Source organism: Ylistrum balloti, unplaced genomic scaffold (genome assembly GCF_031769215.1).
Source record: "Ylistrum balloti isolate Yb309-2 unplaced genomic scaffold, AGI_CSIRO_Ybal_v1 Utg370844, whole genome shotgun sequence".
Lineage (NCBI taxonomy): Eukaryota > Metazoa > Mollusca > Bivalvia > Pectinida > Pectinidae > Ylistrum > Ylistrum balloti.
The window spans coordinates 28,217-46,924 of record NW_026782486.1 but is presented as its reverse complement, the minus strand read 5'-3'; the positions used below and the strand labels follow the sequence as shown (position 1 = coordinate 46,924).

Genomic DNA, 18,708 nt, shown 5'->3' with positions numbered 1-18,708 from the left:
GCTCGAAAATCGTGATATTGGGAAGAGACGTTCAATAAGGCACCAACCGCACTATGTAAAACCTGCAGCCATTTATAACACTAATTTACATACTGTCGGTCTGTGTGTTAGGACGCCGCAGTAATAGGAAAAACATCCAAACTTGAAAATTTAACCAACAAAAATGAAAATAATTCGCCATTTATGCCAAATGACCTTTATTCTAACGAAGCAGTTTAGTAATGATATAAGATCATATTAAGGTAGAAATATGTACTTTAAATCTGTTTTGTATAACACTATCTATCACTGGAACGCCAGATGATTTACAACCTATACGCCAAGTTGAAGGTTATCGTGTAAATCGGGTAATGTTTATAGAACAGGGTAGGAGTTAAGTTTGGATCCTTTCGGCGGTGTTGTACAGCAGAGGTCACCCTGATAGATATACCGCTCAAAGTAAGTTACTGATCTATTCTGTTGTTAGAAAATAAGTTTTTTTCCCCTGAAAAACCTCAAACGCAATGCGTGTGTTGTGTTATATAATTGCCTGAGAGAAAAATGTTTTGGTATCATCATGATCGCCGGCAGCAAGTGTTCACGTGTGCGGGTCTTCACTCACCAAGCACAGCGGCACATCACATAAAGTGCACCTTTCCTGACGTCCAACTTTCATTTTACGTGTGGGAGGAAAAACACGCGTAGTTCAGAGTTCCCGGAATTTGTTGGATTCCAACTGGACAGCCCAATGGCACGTGCGCACTTCTGGGCCAGTGATTCATCTGGTCGTAATGCAGACTCTAAGCTCTTGAGGAGACTCATTATTTTACAATTCATAGGTTTTTATTTAATGTTTTACTGTTAACCGATAAACTGATTGTTCAATGTAAATCCGTAAATCCTTGTTGTGGGTGGGGGTGGGGGAGGGGTTATGTCTAACAGATAACAATTATGTATTTCGATTTTTTTAAATTTGACCTTAATACATTTTTATTGCATTTCAATTGCAACGAGATTGAGCACAAGTTATACAACTTATACCAAGCCATTTCCCTACAATAAATCATATACACATATGTTAACATGTTCAAAAAACCACATTTCCTATTTCCTATAGTATATTTGAAAGCAGAGAATTGAGACACTGTGCGTAATATTTCGGAAGACGTGATCCTGCTGTCTAATTGTAGAGGGAAGAAAGGTAGGATAGACAACAGTGCTTTGTTATTAGGTGAAATATAGATTTTCTGTAATACGGAGAGTTAAGTGATCAGCAACACGGGTGAGTATTCAGGTAGTTAGGAGTAACATCATTGTGTACATTGTGTAACAAATAAGCGTGTTTTACAATCGTCAGTTATTTCGTCTCTATTCCATCCCATCTCATCGTTCTGGCATTATCAATCGTCAGTTCAATTTGCTTAAAAAGAAATCTTGAGGAAGACATTTTCTTCCAAACTGATTAAAAAACACACAACCCACTGTCTGTGTTTAGTGTTAAATCATGATTCTAGGTAAGTTAAAGTTGGGGATAAACAATTTGATGGGCCTTATAAGAGTGAATAATGATAGATTTCAAAGATTACCTGGCATTACAAGAACATTACATAAGGAGATCAGATCGACTCGTCTGTCAGGTGTGCTCTAACGTCACATTTGTCGTGGTGCTTTAAAGTGCCAACATTGCATGTAGGTTTGGTACATGGTGTTGATTTTTGACACTTATCTCTGTTCAAAATTCGCATTAATATGAGATGCCTGTTAATATTGGTCTCGTTGACCCTGGCGTGTATTGCTGTCGAGTAGATACTTCTGTGTTGAATAAAATGAATGAAGAACTGTCGATACTGAATTTCAACCCTTGATTTGCGCACAAACATGCTTGAAAACGAAGTGTTACTATAAGCGTTATATACACTGGAAAGTGTGTCGTATATAATCTAGCTTGTAACACCAATTAGTTTTGAGATGTAAATGAAGCGTAGCGGTTCTATACGGAACAGCCTATACATCTAGCTAACAGGATGTCGGCCAAAAGTCGCTACGATAGCGGTAGAAATGTCGACAAATAACGCACAGGTTAACGAGACTGATTGATGCAAAAGAGTTGCCAAAAGAAAGGTATGAAACCTCCTGTAACGTGGCTTAGGCTGACGGACGAGCAGACATGTTCGGACGATGGTTGGCTATTTCTGTGTCAAGGTCACTGAAAATGAAGCATACTTATGTAGAAGTGTTTACAATACACGTGTAGATACAAACAGGTATCCACCCATAAAACACTTCATATTGTCGTGGAAGAAAACAAGGAAAACCAAGCTCGGTTCAGACTGAACAATTATCGTGATGAAGAAACAGCTGTTTACCGCGTTGTTTTATGATAATGGAGTAGGTAACCTTCCTGTATGATGGAATTTACAGTCGTTGTTACAAGTTGTTATAGACGAAACTGTTCATTACTATAGATGTACTGAAGGATACATGTAGGTCAGTCATGTGTCAGAAAAAAAACAGGTCAGATTAGATCCTGTGACAGAACAAACCAACAGGTCAGGTAAGGTCACGTGACAGCCTAAAAAAACTGCCAAGCCAGGTTTTGTTATGTTATAGAACAAAACAACAGGTCAGGTTATGTCACATTACAGAACAAAACAACAGGCCAGGTTAGGTCATGTTATAGAACAAAACAACAGGTCAGGTTAGGTCATGTCATAGAACAAAACAACAGGTCAGGTTAGGTCATGTTATAGAACAAAACAACAGGCCAGGTTAGGTCATGTTATAGAACAAAACAACAGGCCAGGTTAGGTCATGTCATAGAACAAAACAACAGGTCAGGTTAGGTCATGTTATAGAACAAAACACCAGGCCAGGTTAGGTCATGTTACAGAACAAAACAACAGGCCAGGTTATGTCATGTTATAAAACAAGACAACAGGCCATGTTATGTCATGTTATAGAACAAAACACCAGGCCAGGATATGTCACATTACAGAACAAAACAACAAATCAGGTTAGGTCATGTTATAGAACAAATCAACAGGGCAGCTTAGGTCATGTTATAGAACAAAACACCAGGCCAGGTTAGGTCATGTTACAGAACAAAACAACAGGCCAGGTTATGTCACATTACAGAACAAAACAACAGGTCAGGTTAGGTCATGTTATAGAACAAAACAACAGGCCAGGTTAGGTCATGTTACAGAACAAAACAACAGGTCAGGTTAGGTCATGTTATAGAACAAAACAACAGGCCAGGTTAGGTCACATTACAGAACAAAACAACAGGTCAGGTTAGGTCATGTTATAGAACAAAACAACAGGTCAGGTTAGGTCATGTTACAGAACAAAACAACAGGCCAGGTTAGGTCATGTTACAGAACAAAACAACAGGCCAGGTTAGGTCATGTTATAGAACAAAACAACAGGTCAGGTTAGGTCACATTACAGAACAAAACAACAGGCCAGGTTAGGTCATGTTACAGAACAAAACAACAGGCCAGGTTATGTCACATTACAGAACAAAACAATAGATCAGGTTATGTCATGTTATAAAACAAGACAACAGGCCATGTTATGTCATGTTATAGAACAAAACACCAGGCCAGGATATGTCACATTACAGAACAAAATAACAAATCAGGTTAGGTCATGTTATAGAACAAATCAACAGGGCAGCTTAGGTCATGTTATAGAACAAAACACCAGGCCAGGTTAGGTCATGTTACAGAACAAAACAACAGGCCAGGTTATGTCACATTACAGAACAAAACAACAGGTCAGGTTAGGTCATGTTATAGAACAAAACAACAGGCCAGGTTAGGTCATGTTACAGAACAAAACAACAGGCCAGGTTATGTCACATTACAGAACAAAACAACAGGTCAGGTTAGGTCATGTTATAGAACAAAACAACAGGCCAGGTTAGGTCATGTTACAGAACAAAACAACAGGTCAGGTTAGGTCATGTTATAGAACAAAACAACAGGCCAGGTTAGGTCACATTACAGAACAAAACAACAGGTCAGGTTAGGTCATGTTATAGAACAAAACAACAGGTCAGGTTAGGTCATGTTACAGAACAAAACAACAGCCAGGTTAGGTCATGTTACAGAACAAAACAACAGGCCAGGTTAGGTCATGTTATAGAACAAAACAACAGGTCAGGTTAGGTCACATTACAGAACAAAACAACAGGCCAGGTTAGGTCATGTTACAGAACAAAACAACAGGCCAGGTTATGTCACATTACAGAACAAAACAATAGATCAGGTTATGTCATGTTATAAAACAAGACAACAGGCCATGTTATGTCATGTTATAGAACAAAACACCAGGCCAGGATATGTCACATTACAGAACAAAATAACAAATCAGGTTAGGTCATGTTATAGAACAAAACAACAGGCCAGCTTAGGTCATGTTATAGAACAAACAACAGATCAGGTTATGTCATGTTATAAAACAAGACAACAGGCCATGTTATGTCATGTTATAGAACAAAACACCAGGCCAGGATATGTCACATTACAGAACAAAACAACAAATCAGGTTAGGTCATGTTATAGAACAAAACAACAGGGCAGCTTAGGTCATGTTATAGAACAAAACAACAGGCCAGGTTAGGTCATGTTACAGAACAAAACAACAGGCCAGGTTATGTCACATTACAGAACAAAACAACAGGTCAGGTTAGGTCATGTTACAGAACAAAACAACAGGCCAGGTTAGGTCATGTTACAGAACAAAACAACAGGCCAGGTTAGGTCATGTTATAGAACAAAACAACAGGTCAGGTTAGGTCACATTACAGAACAAAACAACAGGCCAGGTTAGGTCATGTTACAGAACAAAACAACAGGCCAGGTTATGTCACATTACAGAACAAAACAATAGATCAGGTTATGTCATGTTATAAAACAAGTCAACAGGCCATGTTATGTCATGTTATAGAACAAAACACCAGGCCAGGATATGTCACATTACAGAACAAAATAACAAATCAGGTTAGGTCATGTTATAGAACAAAACAACAGGCCAGCTTAGGTCATGTTATAGAACAAACAACAGATCAGGTTATGTCATGTTATAAAACAAGACAACAGGCCATGTTATGTCATGTTATAGAACAAAACACCAGGCCAGGATATGTCACATTACAGAACAAAACAACAAATCAGGTTAGGTCATGTTATAGAACAAAACAACAGGGCAGCTTAGGTCATGTTATAGAACAAAACAACAGGCCAGGTTAGGTCATGTTACAGAACAAAACAACAGGTCAGGTTAGGTCATGTTATAGAACAAAACAGACAAACAAACGAAGATGGACAGACAAAGATGCGACTCTATGCTCTTCTGTCTGGGAGCATAAAAATGACAGCTGCAAAAGGACTAGGTGAGCTAAACACTGAGGAAATCACCAGAGAACAACTGATTGTTGACCTTCACCTCTATGGAAACAGGGTAATTGTAAGGATACAGATAATGACCTGCCAATCATATGAATATAGACAGATAACGACCCTCATCACTGTAGGAACAGGATAATTAAAAGAATACAATCAGATAATGACCTTCACCTCTACAGGAGCAAGGTGATTGTAAAAATACAGATAATGACCTTCACCTCTAGGGGAACAGGATGATTGTAAGAATACAGACAGATAATGACCTTCACCTCTACAGGAACAGGATGATTGTAAGAATACAGACAGATAATGACCTTCACCTCTAGAGGAAATGGGTGACTGTAAGAATACAGACAGATAATGACCTTCACCTCTAGAGGAACAGGTTGATTGTAAGAATACAGACAGATAATGACCTTCACCTCTACAGGAACAGATTGATTGTAAGAATACAGACAGATAATGACCTTCACCTCTACAGGAACAGGGTGATTGTAAGCATACAGATAATGACCTTCACCTCTACAGGAGCAGGGTGATTGTAAGCATACAGATAATGACCTTCACCTCTACAGGAGCAGGGTGATTGTAAGCATACAGATAATGACCTTCACCTCTACAGGAACAGGATGATTGTAAGAATACAGACAGATAATGTGACCAGTAAAGAAGCAGGGAGAATGAAAGCAGGCAAATACATAAGGGCCTTCGCTTCTACAGGTTTATGAATGGCAAAATAAAAAAAAAACTTTGTAAGGAACTCTATTCTCATATAGTTGTGACTTTTATAAAGAAAAAATATTTCCTACAATACTTCTTTTTATTGTAATTGACACATCAATGAATAAAATGTACTTCAAAAGTCCTAAGTATGGATGTTTTAATGTAGCTTACCAAATATTGTGTGTAGCAAGCAGTGTGATGATTTAATGGAGTTTTAAACATCTCATTGGTGAATTCATTGCTTCCCCCAACTGCCATGACTTGATCACCAGCTGAGTCAAGAGAACACATGGTTTTGAGAGACGCAGGTTTTTTGATCATTTCATCACGATGAGTGTGTACACATCACATATGACAAGCCAGCATATCATTTATTTAAGGAGCAGTATTGATCTCTTTAAATTTCATTCCACTCTATTAAATATGTTACAATGTATATAAGATATATAAGTTTAAATATCGTCTCTCAGATATCTTATAAACAAGACAATTTCCCTGCACTCCCAGCTGATTCATACACATGTATCATAACTTATATACCACATCCAATATGTCATGTATTGCATCTTACATGCTGCTAGCAATAGGTAAACAGACAACACCTACGTCATCAATTCTGTTATCTAAACCAAGGTGATGTATTACAACCCAAAGTCACTAGACAGTCTGAGGACAAAAACAGAAGATTTTATGCAGCACAAGCATCCCAACAGGGAGGAACTTGTACACAAGATTTGTCATTTGTGAGTGATAATATACCAAGCACATATAGAGATATTAAGACAGGATTCCCAATCTTAGTGTGTGACACTACAACATCCCAGCAGGTGTCCACAATCTGTTCATTGCATGTGAGAGCAATCGCAAAAACACTCATTCAAGTGAACATACAGGCTTCTGGACAACCAGACAGACAGAGAGACAGACAGATGGACTGAGGAGCACAAACCTAGAAACATGTCTGTAGTACTGCTGTGGCACTGATGTCAATCCTACACTGATCGGGAAATGTACCACCATGACATAAATTATATAGAGAAGTGTAGTAATCTTAGCAATCATCATTACATACACCTACATCTTTGGCAAACTTGATTGTGTGTCATTGACAACAATGTTCCAGAAAACATGTTAACACATGAGGTTATTGTACTATACTTGTGTGTGTAGGCCTTGGAATGGAGCACTGTCGTGTAAAACAACAGATTGTGTATAATGGGAGATAACTGGGATAGAAAATGGAGACAGAATCCAAGGTTTTCTTTTTTTATTATGAGACATCAAATGAATAAATTATTACACATGCTAGTATGCTGAAAGTAGGTCAGTGTCATCTGCTTTTCTTGGCAGACGATGACAGGCCACTAGGAAATTCCCATTCCATGAAGATGTCCAAACAATGCTGTGGTACCAGCCAGCGCAATCTCAGTAACATCTGTCAACAGAAAAAGTACAATAATGAATTACACCAACACAAAAAGTACAATAATGAATTACACCAACACAAAAAGTACAATAATGAATTACACCAACACATAAGTACAATAATGAATTACACCAACACAAAAAGTACAATAATGAATTACACCAACACATAAGTACAATAATGAATTACACCAACACATAAGTACAATAATGAATTACACCAACACAAAAAGTACAATAATGAATTACACAACACACAATAAGTTACACAAACACATAATGAATTACACCAACACAAAAAGTACAATAATGAATTACACAAACACAAAAAGTACAATAATGAATTACACCAACACAAAAAGTACAATAATGAATTACACCAACACAAAAAGTACAATAATGAATTACACCAACACAAAAAGTACAATAATGAATTACACCAACACAAAAAGTACAATAACGAATTACACCAACACAAAAAGTACAATAATGAATTACACAAACACAAAAAGTACAATAATGAATTACACCAACACATAAGTACAATAATGAATTACACCAACACAAAAAGTACAATAATGAATTACACCAACACAAAAAGTACAATAATGAATTACACCAACACATCAGTACAATAATGAATTACACCAACACAAAAAGTACAATAATGAATTACACAAACACATAAGTACAATAATGAATTACACCAACACAAAAAGTACAATAATGAATTACACCAACACAAAAAGTACAATAATGAATTACACCAACACATAAGTACAATAATGAACTACACCAACACAAAAAGTACAATAATGAATTACACCAACACAAAAAGTACAATAATGAATTACACCAACACATAAGTACAATAATGAATTACACCAACACAAAAAGTACAATAATGAATTACACCAACACAAAAAGTACAATAATGAATTACACCAACACAAAAAGTACAATAATGAATTACACCAACACAAAAAGTACAATAATGAATTACACCAACAAAAAGTACAATAATGAATTACACCAACACAAAAAGTACAATAATGAATTACACCAACACAAAAAGTACAATAATGAATTACACCAACACAAAAAGTACAATAATGAATTACACCAACACATAAGTACAATAATGAATTACACCAACACAAAAAGTACAATAATGAATTACACCAACACAAAAAGTACAATAATGAATTACACCAACACATAAGTACAATAATGAATTACACCAACACATAAGTACAATAATGAATTACACCAACACAAAAAGTACAATAATGAATTACACCAACACAAAAAGTACAATAATGAATTACACCAACACATAAGTACAATAATGAATTACACCAACACAAAAAGTACAATAATGAATTACACCAACACAAAAAGTACAATAATGAATTACACCAACACATAAGTACAATAATGAATTACACCAACACATAAGTACAATAATGAATTACACCAACACAAAAAGTACAATAATGAATTACACCAACACAAAAAGTACAATAATGAATTACACCAACACATAAGTACAATAATGAATTACACCAACACAAAAAGTACAATAATGAATTACACCAACACAAAAAGTACAATAATGAATTACACCAACACAAAAAGTACAATAATGAATTACACCAACACAAAAAGTACAATAATGAATTACACCAACACAAATTGAAGTATAACAATTGATACACAACACAGAATTAATATACAGTTTGTGTATACTTACATTGTGTATATCAAAGAGCAGACTGCTTCCGTCCACCAGGTAACATGATCCTGGCCTTGTTGATAATATGGCCTCCTCTAACTTGTCCACGACTGGTCCTAGAGAATTACAGCTAGTGGCAGAAAATTTAGATATGGACTGCTGGACAGCAGCAAAATAGTTCTTTCCATAAGTTGTCTTCACCTCAGGGTGGGCCTTCTCCCAAACCTGCTGGTGTTCCTTCTCTAGACTGGACATCTTCCAAAAGACAAAAACAAGGATTAGTCTCCCAAACTTAATAAAAGTCCTTCTGCATGACTATCACCCACAGGAACAATTTGAATTACAGTCCCCCAATGACACACCAACACACCACCACACCAGGGTGAACTCATACCTCAAGTACGAAGTCCAACTGACAAATAGTGAAGGAGATAAAGCTCAGAATATTTTTAACTTCGATGTAAGTCAAAGGTCAAAATAGAGATCGCAATGACCTAATTTTGATACATGACACACTGCCTCAACAAGAGGAATGCAAGCAGCAAGTATGACTTACCAGTGACAAGTAGTATATAAAGTAGAACTTGAGCAAGAAAGGACAGATAGACACAAAATTATCACAACAAGCTTTTACTTTGATGTAGGTCAAGAACTTAACAACAGTGAAACTGACCTACTTTTGGTACATGACACACTTTCTCACTGAGGTGAACCCATATCCCAAAGCAATAAGTTTCCTTGATTAGTTGTATGGAAGATAGGGCCCACACAAACCTTTTCTTTGATGTAACTCAAAGGTCAAAATATAGGTCAGAGTGACCTTCATTTCATACATGACACACTGTCTTACCAATATGAACCCATTTCCCAAGTATAAAATTTGTGTGATTGGTACTGTAGAAGATAGGGTTCAGACAAATTTTTCTTTTATGTAGATCAAAGGTCATAAAGTAGGTCAGAGTGACACCATCTGTTCTTTTGAATAGTTGTGTGAAGACAGGGTCCAGATACGATAGCAGAAGGACAGAAGTACGCAACACAAAATAAAAGTATTCTGTGGTGCCTGTTGGGGGACTAATTTAAACTTAGGGCTTCTCCTAACCAAGTCCCTTCTCCCAATCTTTACAGAGTTCCCTTCTCCTGAACCTAACCAAGTTCCCTTCTCCTTTACCTAGCCAAGTTTCCTTCTACCAAACCCAACCATCCTCCCTTCTCCCAAACCCAATCATGCTCCCTTCTCCCAAGCCTTACCAAGTTCCCTTCTCCCCAAATCTTTTCGAGTGTGTATACCTTAACAGTGAAGAATTGAGTGTGTTTACCTGTATACCTTAACAGTGAAGAATTGAGTGTGTTTACCTGTATACCTTAACAGTGAAGAATTGAGTGTGTTTACCTGTATACCTTAACAGTGAAGAGTTGAGTGTGTTTACCTGTACATCTTAACAGTGAAGAGTTGAGTGTGTTTACCTGTATACCTTAACAGTGAAGAATTGAGTGTGTTTACCTGTATACCTTAACAGTGAAGAGTTGCGTGTGTTTACCTGTATACCTTAACAGTGAAAAATTGAGTGTGTTTACCTGTATACCTTAACAGTGAAGAGTTGCGTGTGTTTACCTGTATACCTTAACAGTGAAGAGTTGAGTGTGTTTACCTGTATACCTTAACAGTGAAGAGTTGCGTGTGTTTACCTGTATACCTTAACTGTGAAGAGTTAAGTGTGTTTACCTGAATACCTTAACAGAGAAGAGTTGCGTGTGTTTACCTGTATACCTTAACAGTGAAGAGTTGCGTGTGTTTACCTGTATACCTTAACAGTGAAGAATTGAGTGTGTTTACCTGTATACCTTAACAGTGAAGAATTGAGTGTGTTTACCTGTATACCTTAACAGAGAAGAGTTGCGTGTGTTTACCTGTATACCTTAACTGTGAAGAGTTAAGTGTGTTTACCTGTATACCTTAACAGAGAAGAGTTGCGTGTGTTTACCTGTATACCTTAACAGAGAAGAGTTGCGTGTGTTTACCTGTATACCTTAACTGTGAAGAGTTGAGTGTGTTTACCTGTATACCTTAACAGTGAAGAGTTGCGTGTGTTTACCTGTATATCTTAACTGTGAAGAGTTAAGTGTGTTTACCTGTATACCTTAACAGTGAAGAATTGAGTGTGTTTACCTGTATACCTTAACAGTGAAGAGTTGCGTGTGTTTACCTGTATACCTTAACAGTGAAAAATTGAGTGTGTTTACCTGTATACCTTAACAGTGAAGAGTTGCGTGTGTTTACCTGTATACCTTAACAGTGAAGAGTTGAGTGTGTTTACCTGTATACCTTAACAGAGAAGAGTTGCGTGTGTTTACCTGTATACCTTAACAGTGAAGAATTGAGTGTGTTTACCTGTATACCTTAACAGTGAAGAGTTGCGTGTGTTTACCTGTATACCTTAACAGTGAAGAGTTGCGTGTGTTTACCTGTATACCTTAACAGTGAAGAATTGAGTGTGTTTACCTGTATACCTTAACAGTGAAGAATTGAGTGTGTTTACCTGTATACCTTAACAGTGAAGAGTTGCGTGTGTTTACCTGTATACCTTAACAGTGAAGAGTTGCGTGTGTTTACCTGTATACCTTAACAGTGAAGAATTGAGTGTGTTTACCTGTATACCTTAACAGTGAAGAGTTGCGTGTGTTTACCTGTATACCTTAACAGTGAAGAGTTGAGTGTGTTTACCTGTATACCTTAACAGTGAAGAATTGAGTGTGTTTACCTGTATACCTTAACAGTGAAGAGTTGCGTGTGTTTACCTGTATACCTTAACAGTGAAGAGTTGCGTGTGTTTACCTGTATACCTTAACAGTGAAGAGTTGCGTGTGTTTACCTGTATACCTTAACAGTGAAGAATTGAGTGTGTTTACCTGTATACCTTAACAGTGAAGAGTTGCGTGTGTTTACCTGTATACCTTAACAGTGAAGAGTTGCGTGTGTTTACCTGTATACCTTAACAGTGAAGAGTTGCGTGTGTTTACCTGTATACCTTAACAGTGAAGAGTTGCGTGTGTTTACCTGTATACCTTAACAGTGAAGAATTGAGTGTGTTTACCTGTATACCTTAACAGTGAAGAGTTGCGTGTGTTTACCTGTATACCTTAACAGTGAAGAATTGAGTGTGTTTACCTGTATACCTTAACAGTGAAGAGTTGCGTGTGTTTACCTGTATACCTTAACAGTGAAGAGTTGAGTGTGTTTACCTGTATACCTTAACAGTGAAGAGTTGCGTGTGTTTACCTGTATACCTTAACAGAGAAGAGTTGAGTGTGTTTACCTGTATACCTTAACAGTGAAGAGTTGCGTGTGTTTACCTGTATACCTTAACAGTGAAGAGTTGCGTGTGTTTACCTGTATACCTTAACAGAGAAGAGTTGAGTGTGTTTACCTGTATACCTTAACAGTGAAGAGTTGCGTGTGTTTACCTGTATACCTTAACAGTGAAGAATTGAGTGTGTTTACCTGTATACCTTAACAGTGAAGAATTGAGTGTGTTTACCTGTATACCTTAACAGTGCAGAGTGGAGTGTGTTTACCTGTATACCTTAACAGTGAAGAGTTGAGTGTGTTTACCTGTATACCTTAACAGAGAAGAGTTGAGTGTGTTTACCTGTATACCTTAACAGTGAAGAGTTGAGTGTGTTTACCTGTATACCTTAACAGTGAAGAGTTGAGTGTGTTTACCTGTATACCTTAACAGTGAAGAGTTGAGTGTGTTTACCTGTATACCTTAACAGTGAAGAGTTGAGTGTGTTTACCTGTATACTTTAACAGTGAAGAGTTGAGTGTGTTTACCTGTATACCTTAACAGAGAAGAGTTGAGTGTGTTTACCTGTATACTTTAACAGTGAAGAATTGAGTGTGTTTACCTGTATACCTTAACAGAGAAGAGTTGCATATGTTTACTTATACTTACTATGGACTTGTTTAGCAATCCAGTGGCTCCGTAAAAATTGCCTGGTTCTACAGTAATTACTCGGACACCAAACTTTCGCATTTCTCTACGTAAGCTGTTAGAGAAGGCATCACATCCTGCCTTTGTCATAGCATGCGCAGAGTGATAGGGATAACATACCGCTGCACTTGTCACATTGATCACCCGCCCTATATCAAATTAAACACAATCTCTTAACAACAAAAAATTGCTGGTGAGCTTAATACCGTATGAATATTGTCATGTTACAATTGAATTCTCAATGAAACGTAACACTGCTTCTGACCATTATATACCCAGTAAGTTTCTGCCTCTGCAGTATAACTCGGAAGTTTCCGCCTCTGCAGTATAACTCGGAAGTTTCCGCCTCTGCAGTATAACTCGGAAGTTTCCGCCTCTACAGTATAACTCGGAAGTTTCTACCTCTGCAGTATAACTAGAAGGTAAGATTTGAAACTTTGAAGTGTTCTGGTATAGAACATATCACATTGTTCTACCATAAACAAACTCCTTCTGGTTCTATCTATAAAGTATCACGTACATTTGTTCCACCAATAAAACATGTGTGCATCACTTCACAAGTTCTGATCTGTTCTTGAATCTATTTTCCAGAACTCCTTTACTATGTTTGCTGTTAAAACCTTTAACAGAACATGGACTACCAGTGGAATTTCTCACCTTGACATTTCCTGATGTGGGGAAGAAAAGCTTTGGTAACAAGAACAGTCCCTAGTAAGTTGACCTCAGTAACCTTCCTGTATGTATCCATGGAACAGAACTCTACATCCACCAGACAGCTGACCCCAGCATTGTTCACCAGTGCCCAAACACCTGAGGAAAGTTGTATCAGCAATGTCAGATGTTTATAAGATCAGCAGAATTAATTTGGAAACTGTGTTCATCAAAAAGTCATAAACTTTTTAACTTGTGGATGAGAGTTATGTGACCACTTAACACAGATTTGTAAATTAGATGCATCTTACCTTCATCTTTTGTTTTCTTTTTCACAACATCAACAGCACTCATCACTGATTCTTCTGAAGTGACATCGAGAGGGATGACGTGTATGTTTTCACTAGAAGTTGCTGTTTTAAGAAGTTTGGCACCTTCTCCCTCTGGGTTTAGACAGCCAGCATACACAGTCATCCCCAGAGAAGACATACGCTTTGCCAAAGCATGGCCAAACCCTGTTTAAACAAAAACTTTGGTATTTATCATTTAAAGCAAAATAAAATCAGTCTATTCACAATCCTCCAATCCCTAAGTAAATAATTCTGTACCTCAAAAGGAACTGTGGAAGTACACTTAACGGCTCAGACAATTAAAACAAACAAGATTTTTTATTTTAGATGTTACAGGACACTAGCCTATACCGTGTTCTTGTATTACTTAATAGCGTATATTTGTGATATAGCATCTAGTATTGTCTGGCTGGAAATGACCTGTATATCTACTGAGAACAGTTACACAAATACAATAAATCATACCATAATGAGGTAACAATATTCTCCATACAAACTGATCATTTATAGAAATAATCGATTACTAGATAAACATTTTGGACAGAATCAAAGTCCTCTGAAGCTGGGTACTACCTGTGTCGCAGCCTGTGATGAACACCGACCTTCTGTCTGGATTAGATACCCATCGAAAGGTAAGCATCCTCCATATAGAACTAAAGCTGAGGAAGGCTAGTACTGCTAGAATAGTCAATCCTATCGCAGGGATAGCCACCAGGAAAGGCAGGACTGCCAACACTCCAAGGTAGCCAACTTCAAACAGGTGCAGACCCAAAAACTGCTTCACACTCGTATTACTAAAGAACATCGTCATGACTACAACAAAACATTACCATATCACACTGATTAGGCATTATCATAGTAAAAACATATCTTTTGTAAACACAGCTTAGTATTTTGAGAACACTTTGAGTTAAGGAGATCAATTATTGGACAGCTATAGATATATGGGGAATGGGTGGGGAAGTTTTACTTTTCAATGAGTAAGTGATATCACAGAAATGATCAGGTGATAATACCACCCAACTATCACAATGATACCATCAATTAATTTTAGTGATACACAATCATTTGCTGATATCACTACAATGAATTAGTGATATCACTATAATGAATAGGTGATGTCACTATAATGAATAGGTGATCTCACTATAATGAATTGGAAATGTCACTATAATGACTTGGTGATGTCACTATAATGAATAGGTGATGTCACTATAATGAATTAGTGATGTTACTATAATGAATAGGTGATGTCACTATTATGAATTGGTGATGTCACTATAATGAATAGGTGATAACACTATAATGAATTGGTGATGTCACTATAATGAATAGGTGATGTCACTATAATGAATAGGTGATATCACTATAATGAATTGGTAATGTCACTATACTGAATAGGTGATGTCACTATAATGAATTAGTGATGTCACTATAATGAATAGGTGATGTCACTATAATAAATTGGTGGTAACACTATAATAAATCGGTGATATCACTATAATGAATAGGTGATGTCACTATAATGAATAGGTGATGTCACTATAATGAATTAGTGATGTCACTATAATGAATAGGTGATGTCACTATAATGTATTGGTGATGTCACTATAATGTATTGGTAATATCAATAAAGTACTGCATTTAATTGGCGATATCACATCAATGAATTGGTTATATCACTTTAGCAAACAGGTGACTTCTCTCATTTGCTACGACTTCACATTATACATGCAAGATCCAACCAACCCCCGCTCCAACCTCCCACCTTTTAATTTTTTTTGTTTACCACTAATTTCTTATTGCTAAAAGATATTCTATGTTCACAGCATTAAACCTGAATTTAAATACAATATTGAGTGAAATCAGTTACTTGTCTTTCACAAAATTTAATTAATTTTTCAAAGAATCCGCAATGATGTAATCTACTGTACCTTAATTACAAACGTGCAGAAATTCATGTACTGTAGACTTGTTCATGAAACACGCCAATATATTGTTGATGAATCTCTGAATTAAAAGTCGTTCGGCCTACATTGCAATTCCTGTTTGCTTAGACAGCAACACTTGTAAAAATTTATAACACTGATTTGAGCGGAGAACCTTAATTACATAAATTGACGTAAAATTATATTGATTAGTTATATTAGTCATCCAATATACTTCCCCGCCGTGTGCCCCTTTTAGAAACTATCTGATCTACAAATTTGCAGTAACTGTTGTGAGCATCATAATAAAGGTTTATTTGTACAAACAGTACAAACAGAATGCATGAAATATGAAGTGAGAATAGATACAGACCTAGTAGACAGCTCTCGACTTTGGTCGTTGATATACTTACTGAACAGGTCGTACGTTTTCAAGCCGGCAGATCTCACGCGACAATCCTACTGTTCAGCTTTTATATAAAATAAATCCTCTCATTGACGTACTAGAACAAGTCGTGTACGTGTCGATGGGTGGCTGTATCGATATCGGAAACAAACAGCAGTACTGATAGCAGAGGCACAAGCGATGCACGACTCCAGTGTGTCGCTAACGACTGCAGAGAATCCTTGACCCTTGTCAGAGAGGCCAAAGAAGGGTAATCGTAAATATTAAAATGAAAGTACACATTTGCATTGATATCGTAAGAGCTATGGTCAGAGTAGCGTGTCGTCTATACCATTACCTTCCTGTATAAAGCGACTGTTTTTCCTTTATAAATTCGGGAAGCACTTATTCAATTATTATTATTATATAACAACAACAAAAAAACAAAAACAAAAACAAAAAACAAAAAAAACCGCTACATATAACTAGCTACTAAACCTCCCACCAAATGTCTATAACGCCTTCACATCTTCCTAAATCTCAAGCCATCTTAGAAGGCCTGCCAAACATCTTTGACCACCCACCAAATATCTAACTCAACCGCAACAACCAACAAATATCCAGCTCTCCCTCCTCTACCAAATATCTAACCCCTCCCCACTGCACATGAAATATCCAGCCCTGCATCTTCCCCTTCCACTGCCCACCAAATATCCAGTCTGCCCTTCTCCCTCCATCGCCCATCAAATATTCAAACCAACACAACACCTTCCAAATCTCTAGCCCCCTCCAACACCCGCCATATTTCCAACCTGTCTGGATCCTGATGTATGCTGAATCTTCTGCAACACTACCACAAGGCCAACCCTAACTGTCCACCCAATCTCCAACCCTGACCCTTTCTCTATCTATCTACTGCCAAATCGCCTGCCATTACAACACTCGCTAACCTCCAGCTACCCCATGCCTTGAAGTGGGAGGTAATGATATGACCAACTTTATGTAGAAGATGCAGACACTGCCTAGATATACCTCTAGATTCTATACAACGAACAGGCAAAAACAGAGGAATTCACTGGTCAGATTCAGGAGATGCGTATAGATTCTACACCATATAATGTAATAATCTTTAATATGAGATGTGTAGAAGTTACCAGATTCCAGCACCTTCATATTGATTTGATCCCTCATTGCCTATAGGCATATAGGATATGTCCTGACAACACAGGAACACTTAAGGCATATATGTGCCTGGTAAGAAGATACAAAAAGTGCCCATAGGACCTTTTTTGATTTTAAAGAATTTGCTCCATTTCCCATATTGGGCCCTTCTCTTCCAACTTCAGAAGCAGAGACCCTCCACTTATATACAAAATTGGTTTTTTTCTTTACCCAAGGATGCTATAGACCATAGTGGGACAGAATCCTAGCATTTCTACAAAAAAATCCGCTCTATTTCCTTCGTTGGGCATCTCACTCCCACCCAAGCACCTCCTGCCCCAGGAGACTGAAACGTAATTCCCCTTCACACAGGGATGCTTCAGATAATTTATATATCATTGATTCACACTTTACTCAAGGATGCCTTAGACCAAATTGAGACAAAATTCAAGCATTTTGCTGAAAAAAAAAAGGATTTTACAGAATTATCTTATTTTCCCAAAATGGCCCTGCTACTTCTGACTAAGGAGGCAGAGACACTGTTAATACAAAATTAATTCCCCTTCACCTAAGGATACCTCACACCTATAAAGACAAAACTGAATCATTCCTGCAGAAGAAGAAGGACTTTAAAAAACTAGCCTAATTTCCCCTTCTGGGTCCTGCTCCTCAGACCCTTGGGACCCGAGTACCACTCTTTGTACAAACTTTGTTCCCCTTTTCCTAAAATTGCTTCAGACCAAATTTGATCAAAATCCATTCAGTTGTTCATGCCAAGTAGCAATTTTCATGAAAAAAAATGCTGGATGACAGACTGATGACAGATGCACTGGTCCTTCGGACAAGGTGAACTAAAAATGATGATGTTTGCCTACTGAGCATTAAAAAGCCATCCACTCCCTATTGCATTGGCTACCGTTCTAGACATTTATCTTACCATAGTATAGTCTGTAGTATGGCAGAAT

The 18,708-nt window shown here is 37.3% G+C and overlaps 2 protein-coding genes across 4 annotated transcripts in view; one reads left to right on the top strand and one right to left on the bottom strand.

Annotated features, from left to right (window-relative positions):
- The first annotated feature begins 372 nt into the window (after window positions 1–372).
- Window positions 373–18,708, top strand: part of LOC132559036 (TGF-beta-activated kinase 1 and MAP3K7-binding protein 1-like) — a 34,191-nt gene continuing 15,855 nt past the window's right edge. The window contains exon 1 of one of the 3 annotated variants that reach the window (XM_060223641.1): window positions 373–438. The gene's annotated coding sequence lies outside the window, so the exon portion shown is untranslated. The remainder of the gene's footprint in view (window positions 439–18,708) is intronic. The other 2 variants (XM_060223643.1, XM_060223642.1) reach the window with 2 other exon arrangements.
- On the bottom strand, window positions 7,366–16,798 carry LOC132559037 (D-beta-hydroxybutyrate dehydrogenase, mitochondrial-like). Its single transcript, XM_060223644.1, has 7 exons — window positions 16,611–16,798; window positions 14,843–15,082; window positions 14,231–14,434; window positions 13,926–14,078; window positions 13,230–13,417; window positions 9,292–9,528; window positions 7,366–7,548 (listed from the first exon to the last, which is right to left on the bottom strand). Exons 2-7 carry the CDS (start codon window positions 15,078–15,080, stop codon window positions 7,444–7,446), a joined length of 1,125 nt encoding a protein of 374 aa, XP_060079627.1. The 5' UTR covers window positions 15,081–15,082; window positions 16,611–16,798; the 3' UTR covers window positions 7,366–7,443.